The 18,562-nt window shown below is 35.6% G+C and overlaps 1 protein-coding gene across 6 annotated transcripts in view; it reads left to right on the forward strand.

Annotated features, from left to right (window-relative positions):
• Positions 1-17,627, forward strand: part of BRD1 (bromodomain containing 1) — a 55,127-nt gene extending 37,500 nt beyond the window's left edge. For 4 of the 6 annotated variants that reach the window (XM_005519204.3, XM_088054691.1, XM_088054692.1 and 1 more), the window contains 5 exons: positions 7,312-7,447; positions 8,605-8,732; positions 10,555-10,664; positions 12,874-13,028; positions 15,746-17,627. In XM_005519204.3, coding sequence (XP_005519261.1) covers positions 7,312-7,447; positions 8,605-8,732; positions 10,555-10,664; positions 12,874-13,028; positions 15,746-15,929 — 713 coding nt within the window. In that variant the 3' untranslated portion in view covers positions 15,930-17,627. Of the gene's footprint in view, positions 1-1,909; positions 2,134-7,311; positions 7,448-8,604; positions 8,733-10,554; positions 10,665-12,873; positions 13,029-15,745 lie in introns of those variants that run through there. The other 2 variants (XM_014248967.2, XM_014248968.2) reach the window with 2 other exon arrangements.
• The last annotated feature ends 935 nt before the right edge of the window (positions 17,628-18,562 follow it).

Consider the following 18,562-nt stretch of genomic DNA (forward strand, 5'->3'; position numbering starts at 1 on the left):
AGCTCAGTTTAGGAAATGGAGCAGCCTTTCTTTGTAGGTGTAGATCCTGCTGGGCTGCTCTGAAAGACTGTTAGGCACTAGGATTTTCATGCAGTATATTGATAAATATTTGTCATGCTTTTTCATTATATAAACTGTGAATTAAAATAATAATTACTGATTTAAGTCTTTAAGAAATCTCTAAAGATTTTTTCATTTATATCAGGATTTTGTAGTTGAAAAAGTAAAAATCTTCAAATGGAAAACGTTTAAAAAAATTTGTTTCTTTCGTAAGGATCATAACTATTTGGGCATAAATCAGTAAAAAATGTTTGGAAAAAAGATTCTGATCTTAAATCCTCTTAAGTAATTTTTGCCAAGGTAATTAGAAGTAAATGGTCCTAAATATTACTGACTTTGTATGGTAATTTCTTGGATTCTGAATGACATACTATTGGTCTGTATGTGATTTAGGCATTTAAAGCTTGTATTTTGCAGTCATCTGTTTTACATGTCATAAATTATATAAACCAAAGCTGATTCAGAATTCAGTTTGTAAAAGTTAGTTTTGAATTTTTCAGGTTTTGTATGTGTACTTTTTAATGGCATTTTTACTCTACCACTTCATCAGTCTGCACCACTGGAAGAGCTGATACTTAGAAGAAGTTATAAATTTTAATATTTTATATTTTTGAGAAATGTTTCTTCTTGTATGCTCTTTTTTCATTTCAGAGTTTTCTGGAGTTTTCAAATTCCTCCACTAAGGTTGTCTCCCATTTGCATATTTTAAAATGCCTTGAACAATCATCCTACAGTACAGAGATCCTGTTATAGTGCAGAGCAGCGTATGATCCTTACCTTACGGAAGCTGTAGCTATTAAATGCTGATCAGTCTTCCTTTCTGTTGTGTAAATTAGATTTTGCTGTTGTATCAGAGTCTCATCTGGTTTGATAGAGACAGATCTTATTCTCAGAACTGTAGAAAATTAGTAGTTACAAGATGAATTCTTTGGCATTCTTTTGGAACCCATCAAACAGGTCATTCATTGAACCACCAAACTGTATTTGTTCTGTATCACTTAAACCTTTAAAGGTTAACATTTTCTGGTTAGGATCTTGAAAGGTGCCTCTGTTTATTGTATAGGTGCCACATCATGGAAGCTCATGTTGAGCTATCTTTGCTGTCTTTAGCCATGACCAAGTTGTAAGCACATTTTAAAAGCTTTATTTCCAAGGGGACTCTTCACACCAGGCTTTGTAGTCTTTGAGTAACTGGCTTCCATTTTATCTGTATGCTGAAGACTGTTTTAAGCACTAGAAGCTTTGATGTGCTCTGATACTCATCTGTGTATTCTGAAAAGAAGAATTGTGTTTAATACTTGTACAGCACTCTAGAATTTACTGTTTGAAGTAACATTTAAAGAGTTACTCTCAAGGTCTTAGGCTCTTTTGACATAAAAACTTGGTGGATGCCTTCTTGTTTCTTCCCATTTCCAAGGTTTGCATTTTTAAGTGTACAGTAACTTTTGGTGATTTATTATCTTCAAGTATTCCGTTATCTTGTGTGTGCTTATCTGTATATATAAATCCCCCTAAATCAGTGGCATCCCCTTTCTTACTCTTACTGGAGATATTTTTAGACACATTTCTAAACTGTGTCCTTGATACATATGCACTTGGAGGTTGTGTTCTGTGTTTTCAATGACTTTCAGTATTTTCTTTTTCAAGAAAGAGGCCTGAATCAAAGTGAAACTTACTTAGATTGTCCCTTTAGAAAGCTTAGGTTTTAGTGATAGAATATATGGGACACTTGTGTCATTCTCACAGTCTCTGGACACAGAGACTTACTTACTGCTGTAAGGATGGCTTATTTATTTGAAAGCTCTGTTTCCTTTCAGAGTGACTTAATGGCTTTTTCACTGTCTTCCAGGTTCTCATATTAACTAATATCATGCTGGGTATTTATCTCTTTGGATCCTAATTATTTTCTATTATCCTCAACATGGAATGGAGTTCAATTAAATGATCATTTTGGAACGCAGAAAGACAATTACATTTGAAGTAATTAATTTGGATCATGTTGGAGACATCAGCCATCCTTAAAACAAAAAACAAATAGAAATGAACACTCTTGGAGGAAGTCTTTGTCATATATGAAACTATGCTCTTCATTCAATATATTGCCCCATTTCCGTAAGTTACAAAGTTGTATGTGTTGTAGTATATGTGACACAGATTGATCTCAGAGTTTTACCAGTCCCAGCATTCTTATTCCCAGAACATGTTTGGTGAGAGCAGATTAGCTAAGCATGCTACATCTCCATCCTCTTCCCTTCCCCCAAAAAAAGCAGTCTCATCATCCTTGGAGAAGTGAAACCTACCAAGAAAAAAATGTGGGGTTTTTTTTAATAAAATACACATTTTCCTCTACTGTGTATATATTTTAATGAGGAGTAACATCACTTGTTCTGGGTAAGTGCACAAGTCACTACTGAAAACAAGACTAAATAGTGTTGTAGAAGTGCTGGTGCACTGTTTGCAGTCATTTTTTGAATGCTCACAATTTTTTTAGTGGTTGAATCTTAGCCCTTCGGTCCTAGTGTTAGGAGAGCACTTCATCTTACATTTGGATGTGCTTGGTTTTGAATCAAGCCACACATAGTACATTTTTAATTGCTTTAGAATAATTTCGTTCAAGTTCTGCTTCTTTTTGTTTCAGCAGAACTGTAAGATGTGATTACAGTCTGAAATGTACAGTTCTGTATTCTGGGTCAGCATTTTGTACATTCATGGACATGCTGTGCTGCTCTTTGGACTATACTGAGCTTTGTTCCTCTACCATGTTTTCCTAATTTCTGCTCTCTTTCGGAAATTACCTTTTCTTGCTTCCTTTAATTTAGTATGGGCAACAAGATTCTAACTTGCTTGATGTGTAGGTAGTCAGTGAAAGTTTTAATTGCAGCTTAAGAACAAACTGGCATTGTTGAGAAAAAGTTAAAACTTTGCCTAATACAGTTTTCAGTCCAGTGAGAGACCTGTGGAAAAGTATCAGGCTGATCATCTTAGCCTTACTTTTTTTCTTCTTAGTTAGCATTTCTTTTTTTTTTCAAAATGGTTGTGTAATGCTATGACTGGCAAGGCAGAAAATTTTCCATGTACATTGAAGTTGAGCTGAAGATGAGAAATGGCAGTAACCCTGCATTTAAGATTGATAGCAGACTTCATTGTTTGAGAATTCCCTTTCTAATTCAAAAAAGTTAAGTTCTGCTTCCTGAGAGTGGACTGCTTTTTTGAAGAAACTTAAGAACAGAGGTGAAAAGTAAAGGAAATGAACCACTAATGAAAGGCTTTTAGTTTGATCTTTAGGACTTCTGGGGAGAAGAGGAGGATTGTCATTCAGTGGCAATATGTGTAAGAAGTTACATAAAATTTCACTCCATGACTGTAGATAAAGCTCATTTGATCTAAAAAAATCATGAGCTTTTGGAAAGTTTCAAGCAGGAGGAGTTACATCTCATGGATTTTCTTTATTTGGCCTTCTTAGTTATATCTACTGATTCAATAAAATGCAAGTTCCTTAAAGCAAATGGAGATCTTTAATTTCACTTACTCTAGCAGCTACAGGACATTGAGTGTTTCATGATTCATGGTAGAAAATAGTCTTGTAATGATATAACAGAAACCAAATTGTGTAGTATATTGGATCTATTTTTGCACATCAGTGCTACTACCATAAAGCACTTAGATTTTACCTCTTCCTTTTTTTCTGGCAAGTTACAAGGTCACTTGTGAGCTGCTTCATCTATGACTAGATATGAGAGTGTTTTGTTTAAAATAAGCCTTGAGATTTTCCCTTCTTAAAATAGTGCCTATTCCTTATAACTTCTGAAACATGAACTGTGTAAACTGGAGTCTCATGGATTGTGTAAGGTCCTGTCATTTGGGGCTTGATGCTCAGGAATATTCTGCAGATAGCTTGCATGTTCTTTGTTTTTTCGTACTTCCACAAGCAAGACAGAAATATGTCTGGGAAGCTCTAAATTATTTTGCACTTTAAGATTCCTTTTTTGTTAGAAGTGTCTTGGGGTTTTTTCCCCATTTATTGTCGTTTAATTCCAGCAGAAAGCCAAGTACCACCTGGCCACTCTTCACTCCCCCACTCATCCCTCCCCACAGTGGGATGAGGATGAGAATCAGAAAAAGGCAAAACCTCTGGGTTGAGATAAGAACAGTTTAATAATTGAAGCAAAGTAAAATACAGTAGTGATAATAAAAAAAGGAATAAAACCCAAGAGAAACAAGTGACACACAATACTCTGTTGCATAGCGCACACTAACCAGTGCCCAACCCTGTCCCCCAGCCATGATCAGCCCCTCCCAGCCAACTCCCATCAGTTTATCTATGGTGTGTGGCACTCTATGGTGTGGAATATCCATTTGACCAGTTCAGATCAGCTGTCCTGGCCATGCTCCCTCCCAGCTTCTTGCTGGGAGGCAAATACACCTGCTCACTGGCAGAGAATGAGACACTGAAAAGTACTTGACTTACTGTCAGCACTACTCATCAATGCAAGCATCACTGTGTTATCAACATTATTCTTACACTAAATCAAAATATATCACTGTATCAGCTACTCAGAGCAAAATTTGCTCTATCCCAGCAGAAACCAGGACACCACTGTTAGTAACCATTCTACAGATTGATAAAACAACTTTTACTGTAATCTGAAGTGAATTAAATGAGTCATTAAACTCAGAGTTTGTATTTAAACTAGAATAAGGCTGGACTGCCACTTCAGAGAGCTGTCTCCATTGCTATAGTTGAATGTTTCTGTTGTATCCCTTGTTTCCTAACTTCAGCAATCACACAATCACGTGGTTACTTAGTCCAGTGCATTGCTGAAAACTGGCTCCTTAACATAACAACATATTTCTTTGTACTGACTTGTTTACGATGAGACAACACTATTGCCAGGGACTGAGAGTGCCGAAATACACATTTGGTGACAGCACAGTCGTAAACTGATTGAAATAATAAAAATATGAAGCCCTTTTGTCCTGGATGTGCATGTACATACAAAACCAATGTATGCAGAAATAAGCATCCAAGTCACATTTGGCTTATATATGGTTAAATGTTTTTCACATGCTCTTACAATACAGGTACTTCTTTTTACACTTTCACAGTCCATTGGGAACTTGAACTGTGCCCTTGTTCTAGCAGCAATCATTACTTGATCTGTCTTCCTGTTTAAAATTCAGTCTATGGTGTGTCTTGTTTCTGCTGATAGCTGCTTCACATTAGCTAGATGCCTGAGTGATAACTTGAGTCATGTGTCTCCAGCTTGTGGCAGGATGAAAACAAAACAGTTTATATCCCTCACTGAAAAGATAAGTCTGACAGGATATTGAAGAGTAAAAAACCATTTTTTTGCAGACGTAAGAGATGTCCTTTGCAGAATGTTTTTTTTAGCTTTTCTTTTCAAATGCCATGCAAAACGTATTGTGATAACTTAAATTCCCCTATACACTTTTTCATAAAGCATACTCTGTTTCAGCACAGTCTTAGACCCAACTCCTCCTTAATCTGCAGATATTTTTATCAACTTGCTGAGAGTGAGAACAGGATCAGTAAATAGCACTGATTAATAGTTGTGTGCTTGACACTCAGGACAATGCTACCTCTATAATTTTTCTGCTATGGGAAATCAAAGGCAAATATAGGAGTTACAAAACTATCACTCTTGAATGAATATTTACAATGTAAACTAAATGACAATGAAAGAGAATGCTTATATGTAAATAATCCAGAACCTTGAACAAATATGCTCCTTTTTCTCTTAAAAATCTAAAATTGTTTTAATAATCCAAATGGAAGGTCTCCTGGGGTGGAGGGGAAAACCCCATAAGTCACTGTATGGAAATGCTTGAAAAATTACTGGATTGTACAAAGTAACTTGCTAAGCTCAAGTTCCTTAGTTATCGGCCTCCTTTGCAGAGGGCTTTATAACAAACAGACTGGAAGAATTAGTAAAAGGAGTTCTGCCATAATTGTTTTATAGTACAAAGCTCTGGAGGTGAATGTGAAGTTACATCACCTTGTTTGACTGTGTCTGAATGTACAACGATCCTGATAACCTTCAAGCTTTTGGTAGTGGTAAGGATGGCTGGGATGGGTAGCTCTTTCTTGTGTTGCAAGCGTCATGCTCAGAATTGAATTTGTTTTAAAATTTTGTAGGCTGCAGTTTGTAGTAGCTGACTGCAGGCTGGTACCATTTGCCTTTTTTAGTGAGCTCATTTCTGATTGTATTCTAGAGTCTCTGTTGGAATCTTTCCTTGTTAGTCCTAATGTCCACACCTCCACACAAACTCCCACACATCCTGGAAAGTGTTCAGAATGCTATCTTAGAACTTTTCATTTGCCTCTTTAATTGAGTATAGAAATGGCTTAATAAGGACTAAACTGTTTGTATAGTAAACCCAGAGCAGGATTGGCAACAGCCCATCAAATAAGTCGATTGTGATATAAAAGCCTTTTTAATGTTTTCATTACAATTATGGAATTAAAATGTAATATCCTTCGATGTATATAAACATGTCTTACGGGAAAGCTAATTAAAAACAGTACCATGTGTATTGTTGATTATCGGTGACAGAAAACGGTCATCAGTATGTCAGTCAGCCTGAATTTACTAAAATGGAAAGACTACCAGGAAGAATTAGATAGTGTCATGAATAAATCCATACCAGTTTTTACTTAGAGTGTTTGAAAAGATTTTAATGATTACAGCATTGCATTCAAATAAGCCTTTTGTTGACTTGGTAATTGCTTGATTTGTAACATTTTATTTTTGGGAGGTTTTTTCTACTTAGCTTTTGTAGAGTGATTGTTTTAATAATTGGAAACATTACTGCAAAGACTGATTTGGTAGTCCATTTAGTATTTCCCATATGGCACTCTGACTCTCTGGTAGTTTTTTTTGTGGTTTTTTTTTTTGTTTTTTTGGTTTTTTGGTTTTTTTTGTACCTTACCTGAAGCTCTATCCTCTATATTATATCTATAATATATCTATATATCTATATCTATACCTATATATATATATATCTCAAGGTATCTATAATACCTCTATATATTTAAAATCTGGACAACAGGAACTTTGTATTTATAATAAATACTTCCTTGAAATTACATATTTTGTTAATATTCACATTCCTTTTCATCACACCTGAAGGACAAAGCAATAATGATATATTGTGTGAATACAAAAAGTTGTTAATGAAAATGGTGTGGTTTCCAGTTTGATGCAGTTTATTTTCTGTGTTATTCTGCAGGTCTGTCAAATGGTTTTGGAGATGAAAGTAAAGAGAGAGCATTAGATGATACTCCAGGAAGAAAAGTTGAACCTCGTCGCCGCTGTGCATCAGAATCTAGTATTTCATCTAGTAACAGTCTCTTGTGTAACTCAAGGTAAAACTGCAAATACGAAATACAGATTTGAGACTGGATATATCAGTTTTCTGTAGTGCTTGTGACCCATGTTGGAGGATTGCATAAATTCTGGAAAAAAGAGTGTGTTTCATTTTTCTCAGTTATATCAGATCTGAGATACTTTTCAGGCTTGCTGGGATTCATCTGTTGAATTCAGGTTATTACATATCCAGGCAGTTATATTTTTAAACTGGCTGTGCTTCTCTTGCTCTGTAAAGATACAGATATGTTTTTGCATGTAGTATCTTGGCTTCCTATCCTACCTTCCTAATCCCGAACACTAAAAATGTGTTTATTTTTCTGAGGGCAAGAGAGAAGCAACTTACAAAGCAGAGTCTTGTACACAGAAAAGGTAGTTTGACAGCTTTGGAACTGTAGGTTGCTGGAAAGGTACTACAGTGATGATAGTAACTCTGTACCAAGTCTTGGCTTCCTCTCCATGGAGTCTGTTGTTAAAGACAGGACTGTCAGGACAGACACCTCTGCCACCACTGATGTCTCCATCACCAATGGTGTATTTTCTGAAAGAACACTAATCTCTGGGTGAAAGGTAGCTGTCTCCAGTCCTGGGCTATGAGGATGGGACGTACAGGAGAGTATAGGGTAAATCTGTTACACAGAAAAAGAGGACTATATTCATGTGTTCAGGTTAAGGGAATGGTGTTAATGCAGTCATGTCGAACAGGCTTCCAGAAACAAAGAGAATTTAATATGGCATCTATTCTAAACGTGATATTCTAGATCAAATTGTCAGTAAAATTGTTCAGATTCTATTTTCAGATTTCTTGAAGAAAACTCAAGTGTGCAGAGAACAATTTTCCCATTTTGAGTAGAGACATTTCACAATTGAAAGACTGGAATTTGTAGTGAGAAATTAGAGAATAGTTCTGTTTTCTGTGTAGTAGAACTGTTGGAGCAGTGGAACTGTCTTTGCTGATAACCGCACAATTCTGTGTATGAAAATAATCAGGGCTTTGGCTTTTATGTTGTTTGTATTTGTTACTCAAAATATTTTTAGAGCTTGCTCCACTGATTTTACTCTTTACTAATGAAATTTAAATTCCTGTTCAAAGTGTTGATTTATAGTGAACAATGTTAATTATCCAGTAATGTTTTTAATATTAATACTTTTGTAGTTTCAGTCTGCCGAAGTGTGGTAAAGGTAAACCTGCCCTGATACGGAGACACACACTGGAAGATCGAAGTGAACTGATATCATGCATTGAAAATGGAAACTATGCCAAAGCAGCAAGAATTGCAGCTGGTAACTATAAATAATTGAATTCTTAGTAGTATTGTATAATTTTGTTAATTTATTTGCCAGATTCTAACATGCTTATTTTTACTGCTTAAATACATTAAGCCTTCTGAGAGTGTTGTTGATATCCTTCTAGAAACTACTGAATTCTGCTTTTGACTCTAAAAACTTCTAAAAGAATAGTATCTGACAAGTAGTATACTGACAAATAGTATTTTGATTAATTTTCTCTCCATGCTTGAGGAAATAATAAGAGTAGATGACTTTTCTTTTACAGATCTTGTAAAACAAAATTAGTAATCATGTGCTAGATTAGTAACCCCTTACTACCATGTGGAATAAATTCTGACTAGGAAGAATTATAAGACTCTTACTTGTATATACACCTGAGAAGTCTTTGAGTCTGGCTGCATGCATCTATCAGCTTGTGTATGATTTCCTCTTCATCATTAAAATACCATTTTCTTTGTAGCTCTTTCTTGTTAGCTGTCCTGAAGAAGAGGACTTGTACTGTTTTTATGTATGAGATGTAGTTCTACATACATATTTTTTTTAAGCAGTCTGTAAATGAAGGATGGATTAATTGAAACCCTCATGGCTCTTTCTAACTGACATGTTAGAAATTTACAAGCTGTTAATAACAGAGCAGAGAAATAGAACTTACTGTGCAGAATGATTGAACTAATTTTTTGTTATGTGATCACTTCAAACACTTTCCTCTTGCTATTTTTACTTATAAATGGTCTTAAATCACCTTTTTTCCCTGGTATGTTTTTGTGATGTTGAGATAGAACATGTATCTGCATGCCACCTTTCATTATAAATAAGCAATGCTCATTTGAAATGCACTTTCTCTAAGGAGTAAGTATTGCCTGACTGCTGAAAATGCAGCTGCAGTCCCTGAACTATATCTTGGTACCAGGTTTCCCCACACAAGAAGTGCTGCCTGACCTTTACAGCATATGAACTTGGATAACTTTTCCCCTGTTGATCACCACCCCCAGTTCATCTTTAGGGTGTAACTCACTGCCTTCAGATCAGTCTCTGGACTACTGTATCTAAGGGATCAGTTGTGGTTTTGGTTGACTGAAAGGCTTAAGCTCGTCTCAGGCTTCAATCCATTGCTGAGCAGCGGAGAAGATAATTGAGCATTCTGGTAGAAGTGTACAGTAACATAAACTCAGTTGTTCATTACCCTGCTTTTTGAGAAGAAATAAAATACTAGTGCTGCTGCCTGGAAACCTGTTGATGTTTTTGAACTTGACTGCTGGAAAGGGTAGGGCAGAGAAACCAAGAAAACTTGTTAAAAATAAATAGAAATCAAAATGCAGGTTAGAATTTAGGCATAAGAATAAAAAGGTGTACCAGAGAAGTATTGTTAAATTACCAGGTGCTAATCTCAGTGTGAGTATCTAGGTATCCAGCACTTGGAAATATGTACATTCAACTTGCATCTTGAAAACCATCACCTCTGTAACAGGATTGTCATCGCAGTTGTAAAAGAAACTGTTATTTGAAGTACCATAATTTTATGTTTTCTTTGGAGCTTTTTTGAAAGTGAAAGACTTACTGGAATTTGGCATACACTTCCTAAGAACTTAGATGTTTTAAGATATGCTATTTCTAGAAGCATCTAAACCCTTATTCTTTATCTGTAGGCTTGGAATAAAGTAGTAATATCATGTCAAGAGCTCTTATGAATACTACCTTGTTTTTATTGGTATTTGGATTCTAAGGCTCATGAGCTATTGATTAGGAAACCAAGAAATGCAGATTTGTGTGAGGTTTCATTCTGGAACATTTTAATTTTGTATTTCTTTGTTCTTAGAAGTTGGGCATAGCAGTATGTGGATTTCAACTGATGCTGCAACATCTGTTCTTGAGCCTCTAAAAGTAGTATGGGCCAAATGCAGTGGATATCCCTCTTACCCAGCTCTGGTAAGTGCCCAGATTCCCAGAAGTACTACAGTAGTGACTGTTTCTGGTCTAAAAACACCATGCGCAAACTTCAGGTAATTGGTAAATTCCCATTCAGGTTGAATAAAAGTTGGCTTATTCTGCCCTCTTTACCATGCACTGAGTTTGTAATGTTATTGCAGTGTCATATTTTAAATCAGTAACTTCTGCTACCCTGCCTGCCCTTTGAGATGTGCAGTACTCCTGTGTCACGGTTTAACCCAGACAGCAGCTGAACCCCCTGCAGCCACTCGCCTGCTCCCCGTGGGCAGGGGGAGAGTTGAAAGAGTCACAGTGAGAAAATTCGTGGTTCAGATAATGACAATAGAGAAATAATAGGGAAAGCAAAAGCTGTGCACACAAGCAAAGCAGATTCATTCACCACTTCCCATGGGCAGCAGGTGTTCAGTCATCCCCAGGAACACAGGGCTTCATCACATTTGGCTTGGGAAGACAAATGCCATCACACTGGCCATCCCTACCTTCCTCCTTCGCCCAGCTCTATATACTGAGCCTGATGCCGTATGGGGTGGAATATCCCTAAGGTCAGTTGGAATCGGCTGACATGGCCATGTCCCCTCCCAGCTCCTTGTACACCCCCAGCCTCCTCATTGGTGGGGCAGTGTGAGAAGGGAAAAAGGCCTTGTCTATGTATAAGCATTGCTCAGCATTAACAAAAGCATCTTGATATTGTCAATGCCGTTTTCAGCTCAAATCCGAAACATAGCCCCATAGTACCTACTGCAAAGAAATTGTCTCTATTCCTGCTAAAAACAGCATACTTGTCTCAGTAGTCTTCATTTCTACATTATTTATTATTTCTGTTGCAAAATGAGCATAAAAATACTCTTGATTCTGCAATGCATTAAACAAACAAAAAACTCAGTGGCTGGAATAAACTGCAGCCAATTGTGAGTGATGTACTGGAAGCTTAAAGCTGTTGGTAATACAAGATATATATATATATATAAGTGTTTGTGTAAATAAAGGAGAAACAGACACAGTGCTATTTACATCAAAGGCTGAAGAGAAAATATTGATGAAGTGTTTGGCTTTAGTCCTTTGGGGTTTATATGAACTGTTCATACAATGGCTTGATTTATGTATGAGTCTGGAGAATCGCGACTTAATATGTGTGTGCTAAGGACAACATGAAATGTAATCATACAGAGTCAGGTTAAAACCTCTGGAGGTACATTATAGGACTCAAATACATTTGGGTCAGATGCTGAAAATTTGATGATTTGATGATTGTCTCTTGAAAGGTGTTAGCGCTAGATTTAAACTGATGAAGAAGACCAAATGGTTCCTTTTCTGCTGCCTTCTTTATGTCAGCATTGGTGTTTGTGAGAGTGGGACAACTTTAGGAGTTAAACCTCTGTCAAGAGAAGAAAATTCTTCTGATTTCTGCAAACTCCCCACACTATTAGCATTCTATTAATTCGTTTCCCGAAGTCAGTTTACTGTGGATTAAGATTGGTGCCAGTGTGGATGGTGGAAAAACAACAGGAGTTTGTAGAGTAGGAGATGGGTGGAACAGGCGTGGATTAAAAACCTTTCTTTGGGTAGAAGCTAAGCTCTTCATAATGCTGTGAGCTGCCTGCGAAGGAGTTTTTCCATCAGAATGGTTAGTTTAATGTTAGTAGCATATTCCCTCTCTCCCTCAAGTTTTGTTTAGAAAGACTTTGACTGTAACTGCATGTTTTGCTGAATCATTACATTTGATATGCAAGATATTTGAAAGGTTACACCTTTTTTTTTTGTTTTGTTTATAAATTTTTGCTCCAGAGTTTGGATATGGAGCATGTATTTTACAGAAATACTTAGAGCTTAACATGGGTTGGTTCTTTCAGGTATATGAATTTCAAACACCAAAATTTGAGGCCAGTTACAGCTTTTAGAAATCCTGGTTTGACTTTTTCATTCTAAAACCTGCTTGTCAGTCTCAAGGTTGTACTAAGTGGAATTAAAATAGGACTTTAAGAAGAGCTGATGATGGCAAAAAATGCCACTAGGTCTCCTCTATGCCTATTCAGCTTACGTCAGAAAGTTGTGCGTAACACAAAGTCAGTTTATATCCAGTAGCTGTTTAGTTCATTATTTATTTTGTGTAAGCTTACTTTGTAATACCTTCTTAAAGTGAGTTACATAATTTTAAATATGAGGAACTATCCTTTCTTCTCTCTTACAGATTATTGACCCTAAGATGCCTCGTGTTGCTGGCCATCACAATGGTGTTACTATACCAGTGCCACCTCTAGATGTACTGAAAATTGGAGAACAAATGCAGACCAAATCAGATGAGAAACTATTCTTAGTACTATTTTTTGACAATAAAAGAAGTTGGTATGTTATTGAAATGTATTGTTTGATGCAGTGACTTAAAATTTTAAGAACCAGTACCTTTGATCTAGAAGAAAATTGGAACATTTTTTTTCCATGGATATAATTCCTATGGAAGTATAAACTGTAAAATTAAAATTTCATATTTGAGTCTGTATTTGGACTAAGATACATATCACCACTGAAAGATACCTTTTTATTGTCAGTTTGGAAAAAAATAGTATAAGTTATTAGTCTTCTTTATTTACAAGCTACTTTCATTTATTGATCTGACGAAATTGCTTCATTGCTTCATAGGTTTTTTAAAGTTATAGTCTAACATTTATCTCTATCATTCTTCATCATTGCTTTCTGAATTACAACACTTCTCCCAGTCTGCTCAAGTGCATTTTCTTTGTATTTTTAACCTCTATTTAGTTAAATCCTTTATTAACACTTTAATTTGAAGTTCTTAGCCTTTTCTAAATTTTTTTTTCGTTAAACCTTCCCTATTTCTAGTTATCTTGGCATCAGCGATATGCTCTGTAGAGCCTGAATGGAGATAATTCACATAACAAAACATTTTCTTTCCCTCCCCCATGGCCTTCAGTTTTAGGGCTGGTAGGGATTTTCTGGGGACATAGGGGGAGACACACCAGAGATTTTGGTGTTCTTTTGGTTGTTAGGGTTGTTTTTGTTTCTGGTTTTGTTTTCTGGGGTTTTCCTAGGCATAGAAGCTTCTCATCTACCTTTCATCAAATTATTATTCCTTTCCTGTGTTCTCTGTAGACACTTTCTTAGTTTCCATACAGGTCAAGCTAACTGTAAATATGTCCATGTCTCATTTTTCTCTTGAATTTACTTACTTTTAGCTATCAGTTTCCTCTTCAGATGATTGTATGTGACATCTAGTGATGCTGCCATTCTCTTGACTCCTTCTATGCCAGTACGCTATCATTAAATAAATTCCCACCCAAAATTTATAACTGATGTTTGCTCTTCTGCCCCTTAGATTTTTTTGCATAATTTCTGTGTTCTTCAGTTATTTTCTTACTTAATTGGTACTTCTTCATAATTATCTTTCTTTCAGTTGCTCAGGATGCCATAAGCTCTTGCATTCTTCTGCCTCTGTTTGCAGAGAACATCTGCATTTAAACATACTCAGCATTCTGTTTCTCATTTTTTTCTCTTACTGGTGTCACCAGTGTAATGCATGTTTTTCCTGGTCACTTCCTTAATAATTGCTCTGATTGCTTCTTGATCTGGGGAGTCCTCTGCAGTATAAACTTTTCTGATTAGTCTCTATATGCAGGTAGTCCTAAATAATGTAAATATTGTGCAAAGTTTTCTCTGATGGGTACTCTGCATAGATAGACAGGAAAAGACTCAATACTTCTTCCAGCCCCTTTCCTCCCCTCTGCCCTGACCCCACCAACTTGTTTTGGTAATGATTCTTTTATTGTTATTATTTTGGCACTTATAATTCTATCTCTGTTGTGTCTCTTTTAGTCTGGAAACCCCTGTTAGTGATTTTCATTCATCTGCAGGGTGTGTGTCACCTTCAGTCTGTGATATCAGTGTCTATCCCCTGCGGATTTTCATATTTGTTTCTTCTTCGTCTCCCTGCTTATATCTGGAGGACGTGCAAAGCTTTCTTTTAAAAATACCTTCTTAAAACTTCCTTTGATCTGTATTAAAACTGATAATGGTTAGACTGCTGCTTTTCATGCTGTTATCATACTATGTCCTTGTACTGACTCTTCACATTTTATTTCAGTGTGTGCTCAATACAATAAGACTCTAGTTTAGAGTCCTTTAAAAGAATGAAAATATTTCAATAGCCAAATTTACTTATTTAAAAGAATTTTTTTTCAGATTTGACTTTCTGATTTCCTGTTGGTTTGGCTTTAAATGGTCTCCCAAACTAATGTTTTTAAACAAAAGCAGGGCATCTGCCTTCTGAAGGATTGAGATTGCAGACTACAGTAACATGTCTTAAAGATATTCATTAATTTACCTAATTTTTGTATTCCTTAATGTCTGTAACTTCAGAAAACAGGATTACAATTAACATTTATGAAAATGACATAAATTTAATTTAAAGCATTCTAAATATTTACTTTTAACTAGAAGAATGGGATGTGGAGCTTTTTCCATTATCACTCCTCCATGCCTAGAATTTGAAGATATTTATGGAGCTTAAAACAGAAAAGGACCCTGAACATGGAGCTAGTGGGATTTCATACTGCAGGGTAAAAACATGCTAAGGCAAAACTTCCTTGCCAGTTTAGCTTTCCCCATAAAGAATAAATCAAGGTGCCTGAAATGTAAGGCAAAAATCCGTCATCTGAAAACTCCTTGTAGTAATGTAAGGCAAAGAATGAAGAGAAACAGTACTGTGTCAGGTGAATCTGAGCCCATGTCCATTGTTAGTTGCTGCTATCTATTCTTCAGCTGCATCAGTATTTTAGGCTAATTTTTTTCTGTTGATATTTAATCACTAAGTACATATCATTGAATTCTGTATTCTGTTTTATGAAAGAGTTTTTTTTAGTATTTCATGTTCTTTAAATATTTAAGGCAAGTGAGCACTATCTTAAAAGGTGTTTTATTGTTTTGCTTAAGATGGTAAAGCTGATCTGTGATATGAAAAACATGGCATAGCAGCCCTGACATTTCTGGACAGACTTCTTGACTTTATTCTATATTTAATGGATTCATTTTTTGCCCTTTTCTTACAGGCAGTGGCTTCCAAAATCCAAAATGGTTCCCCTTGGGATAGATGAGACCATAGACAAGTTAAAAATGATGGAAGGACGTAACTCAAGCATACGAAAAGCAGTAAGAATTGCTTTTGATCGTGCTATGAATCACCTGAGCCGAGTCCATGGAGAACCAGTCAGTGACTTCAGTGATATTGACTAACAGAGATTCTCTAGCAAGGCATGAAAAATACCACGGAGACTTGAACTCTACTAATGAGCCTCTTTGTCTAAAAGAATGTATTAAAGATACAACCCCTTAATTGTTGATTCAGTGGCTGAGTTCTGCAAACTTGAAATAGTTGAGCAATTCTTCTAAATCACCATTGCCATATTGATTAATTATTTTATTGTGTTGTAGATTGGAGGATTTTCCACTAAACCTGTTAAAATGTCTTGTTCATAGTGTTCATAATTGTACATAAATGTATATTCAACACTTAACTTATTCTGATTTTAGAAGTAGCTCCTTAATTCCTTTTATAATTTTGCTAGGGAGGGAATTGGTTTTTGTTTTTTCCATGCTTTTTATTTTTTTTTCCTTCTTTCTGAGGTTAAGTTACCTAAGCACCATCTTCCAGCTTAAGGTGTTTAGTGGATCTTGAAGCCTAATATCAAAATGGCATCAAATAGATGTTTGCCTAAATCATATACAGTATGGTGCTGCTTGTATCATTTCTTCCTTGGTCTGTAGCTTCTGAAAAAGACTTCTGAATGTTTGTGTAAATTGTTGCTCTTTGCACAAAGTACCACATATTTAAGATTGATGTAAATTTACAATTACAAATATGTATTTTAAGAAAGGAAGTTGCATTATTTTGGAGGGTACTTTGTGAGAAAGACATCAATAAAAAATATACTATGTACATCACTTGCAAATCACCAAAAACACTCCATTGTTGCCCAAAATGACTTAAGGTTGTTATTGTTTTAAACAAACCTGGCTTAAAGCCTGCAAGCACATTATTCCTTTCAAAACCATATCCCATTTATCTCCCATTGGTTTAATTTTGTTGATATGTGTGCCTCCCTGTGTTTTATTTATTGTAGAAAATGTATTAATTTGCTTTATAATGAAAAATAAAATTGACAAATATATTGATATGCATTTTTATACAGGCACATGAGAAGACAACTTGCTTTGGGAGAAAAATGTATTGGAAATTGTATAAAATAACTCGATGGTTTGTGTGTAATTTGGTTTTTTGGTAACTTGTAATCTTTTGTTTCCAATGAGGGGATTTATGTAACTTTTAATTTAGAACACTTTGGTAGCAATAGAAACTTTGGATACATTTTTGTATGGTACATGTGATGTATATAGAATTAGTACTTTATTTTTATTTTTAAGAAGTAAAGCATTATGTTTGGGCAGGGGGAAGAAGGAGGGTGGGTTTCCAGAACTGCATTTTTATATTAAAAAGAAAAAAAATAAAGTCAAGATATTGATTGTTGTAGCTACTTTATTCCTACCTTCACTGAGATACTGAATTTGTAACAATGAAAATGGCAAGGTATGTTTGCAATGTGATTTATAATGGCTCCATTATTTATAAATGCACTGTGTTTGAACTCTTTTGCAGTGATATCGTAAATACTGTACCAAGTTATATAATATGAAACACCAAATAATGCATATGAATGCACGAAGTATTTATGCCCAGCTTTTTTATAAAGGATTAGCAAATACAGCAAAACCAATACTTTTTAAATCTTTTTTTTAAAACTTCATTGAATAGCATACTTCATTGTTAAACCTGCTTGAATCTTTATTTTAAAGGGACAATTACTTTTTAAATAGTTTTTAATGTTTTTATTCTCTATTGTTTGTAATACCCCCGTAGAAGCTTGAAATAAAATTTCTTTCTCAACTGTAAATTTTGTCCTGAATTTAGCCCCTGAGATTTTGCTGCAGTGCCCATTTTCTTACCCCATGACTGAGCTGTTCCAGAGGCACTGGGCCAAGAAGCTGAATGTTCTCCTGTGGCACCCAGCATTGTCCTTACTGAGTGAGCCCTTTGCGTAGGAGGTATTTCCAGTTAGCTGAGACCAGTGGCCTGTGATAGACCCTGGTAATTAGGGATGAGCTGGATAAATATCACAAATGATCAAGCAAATGGTTTTCTCAGACTTGGCAGCAGATACAGCTTTAGGGAGAACAGTGATGGCAAGTACCCTGGAATGACCATCACTGAGTTATGCTGCTGTGATGGCCACAACAGCCACATCAGTTAGAAAAATTAAAATCTGGTTGTTTGCATTAAATATAATGATTTCAAGGATCTGCTATATAATCATGCTCTTCTTTAAAGGGAATGGAGCCTAATTTGGGCAGTGTTGGAACAGTAGAACCACTTGTCATCATTAGGACTCTGTTAAAGGTGTTAAAAAAATATGCTGCATCAGATTTTATTTCTGGCTGGTTCCACAAAATGTACTCAGATTTTGGATGTGTAAAACTAGATAATGATTCTCATTTTGGTGCACAGAGAAATGGCTTTTTTCTGTCTTGGATCTTGGAAAACTGAAATGCAGTTACAACAAAAGTTGGAAGATGACAGTACGTGTATGATCAGAATGTAGATACCTGTGAAACACAAAGTGTCAGTAAAAAAAAGCGCACAGTTGCAAAATGATTCGTCAGAATGCTCCCTACATTCTCAGTTGTTTCACATACTAGCAACATAGTGGGGGGGGAAAGAGCTCATCTTTTATATGAAAAAAAAATAAAAAAAATAATTATTTTAGAACATTTTTTTAAAATTACATCTTCTGGGAAAGCTCTAGTTTGAATTT

The sequence above is a fragment of the Pseudopodoces humilis genome, chromosome 5, assembly GCF_049639895.1.
Source record: "Pseudopodoces humilis isolate 2021_Gansu_Grassland_sample_001 chromosome 5, ASM4963989v1, whole genome shotgun sequence".
NCBI classification, from domain to species: Eukaryota; Metazoa; Chordata; class Aves; order Passeriformes; family Paridae; genus Pseudopodoces; species Pseudopodoces humilis.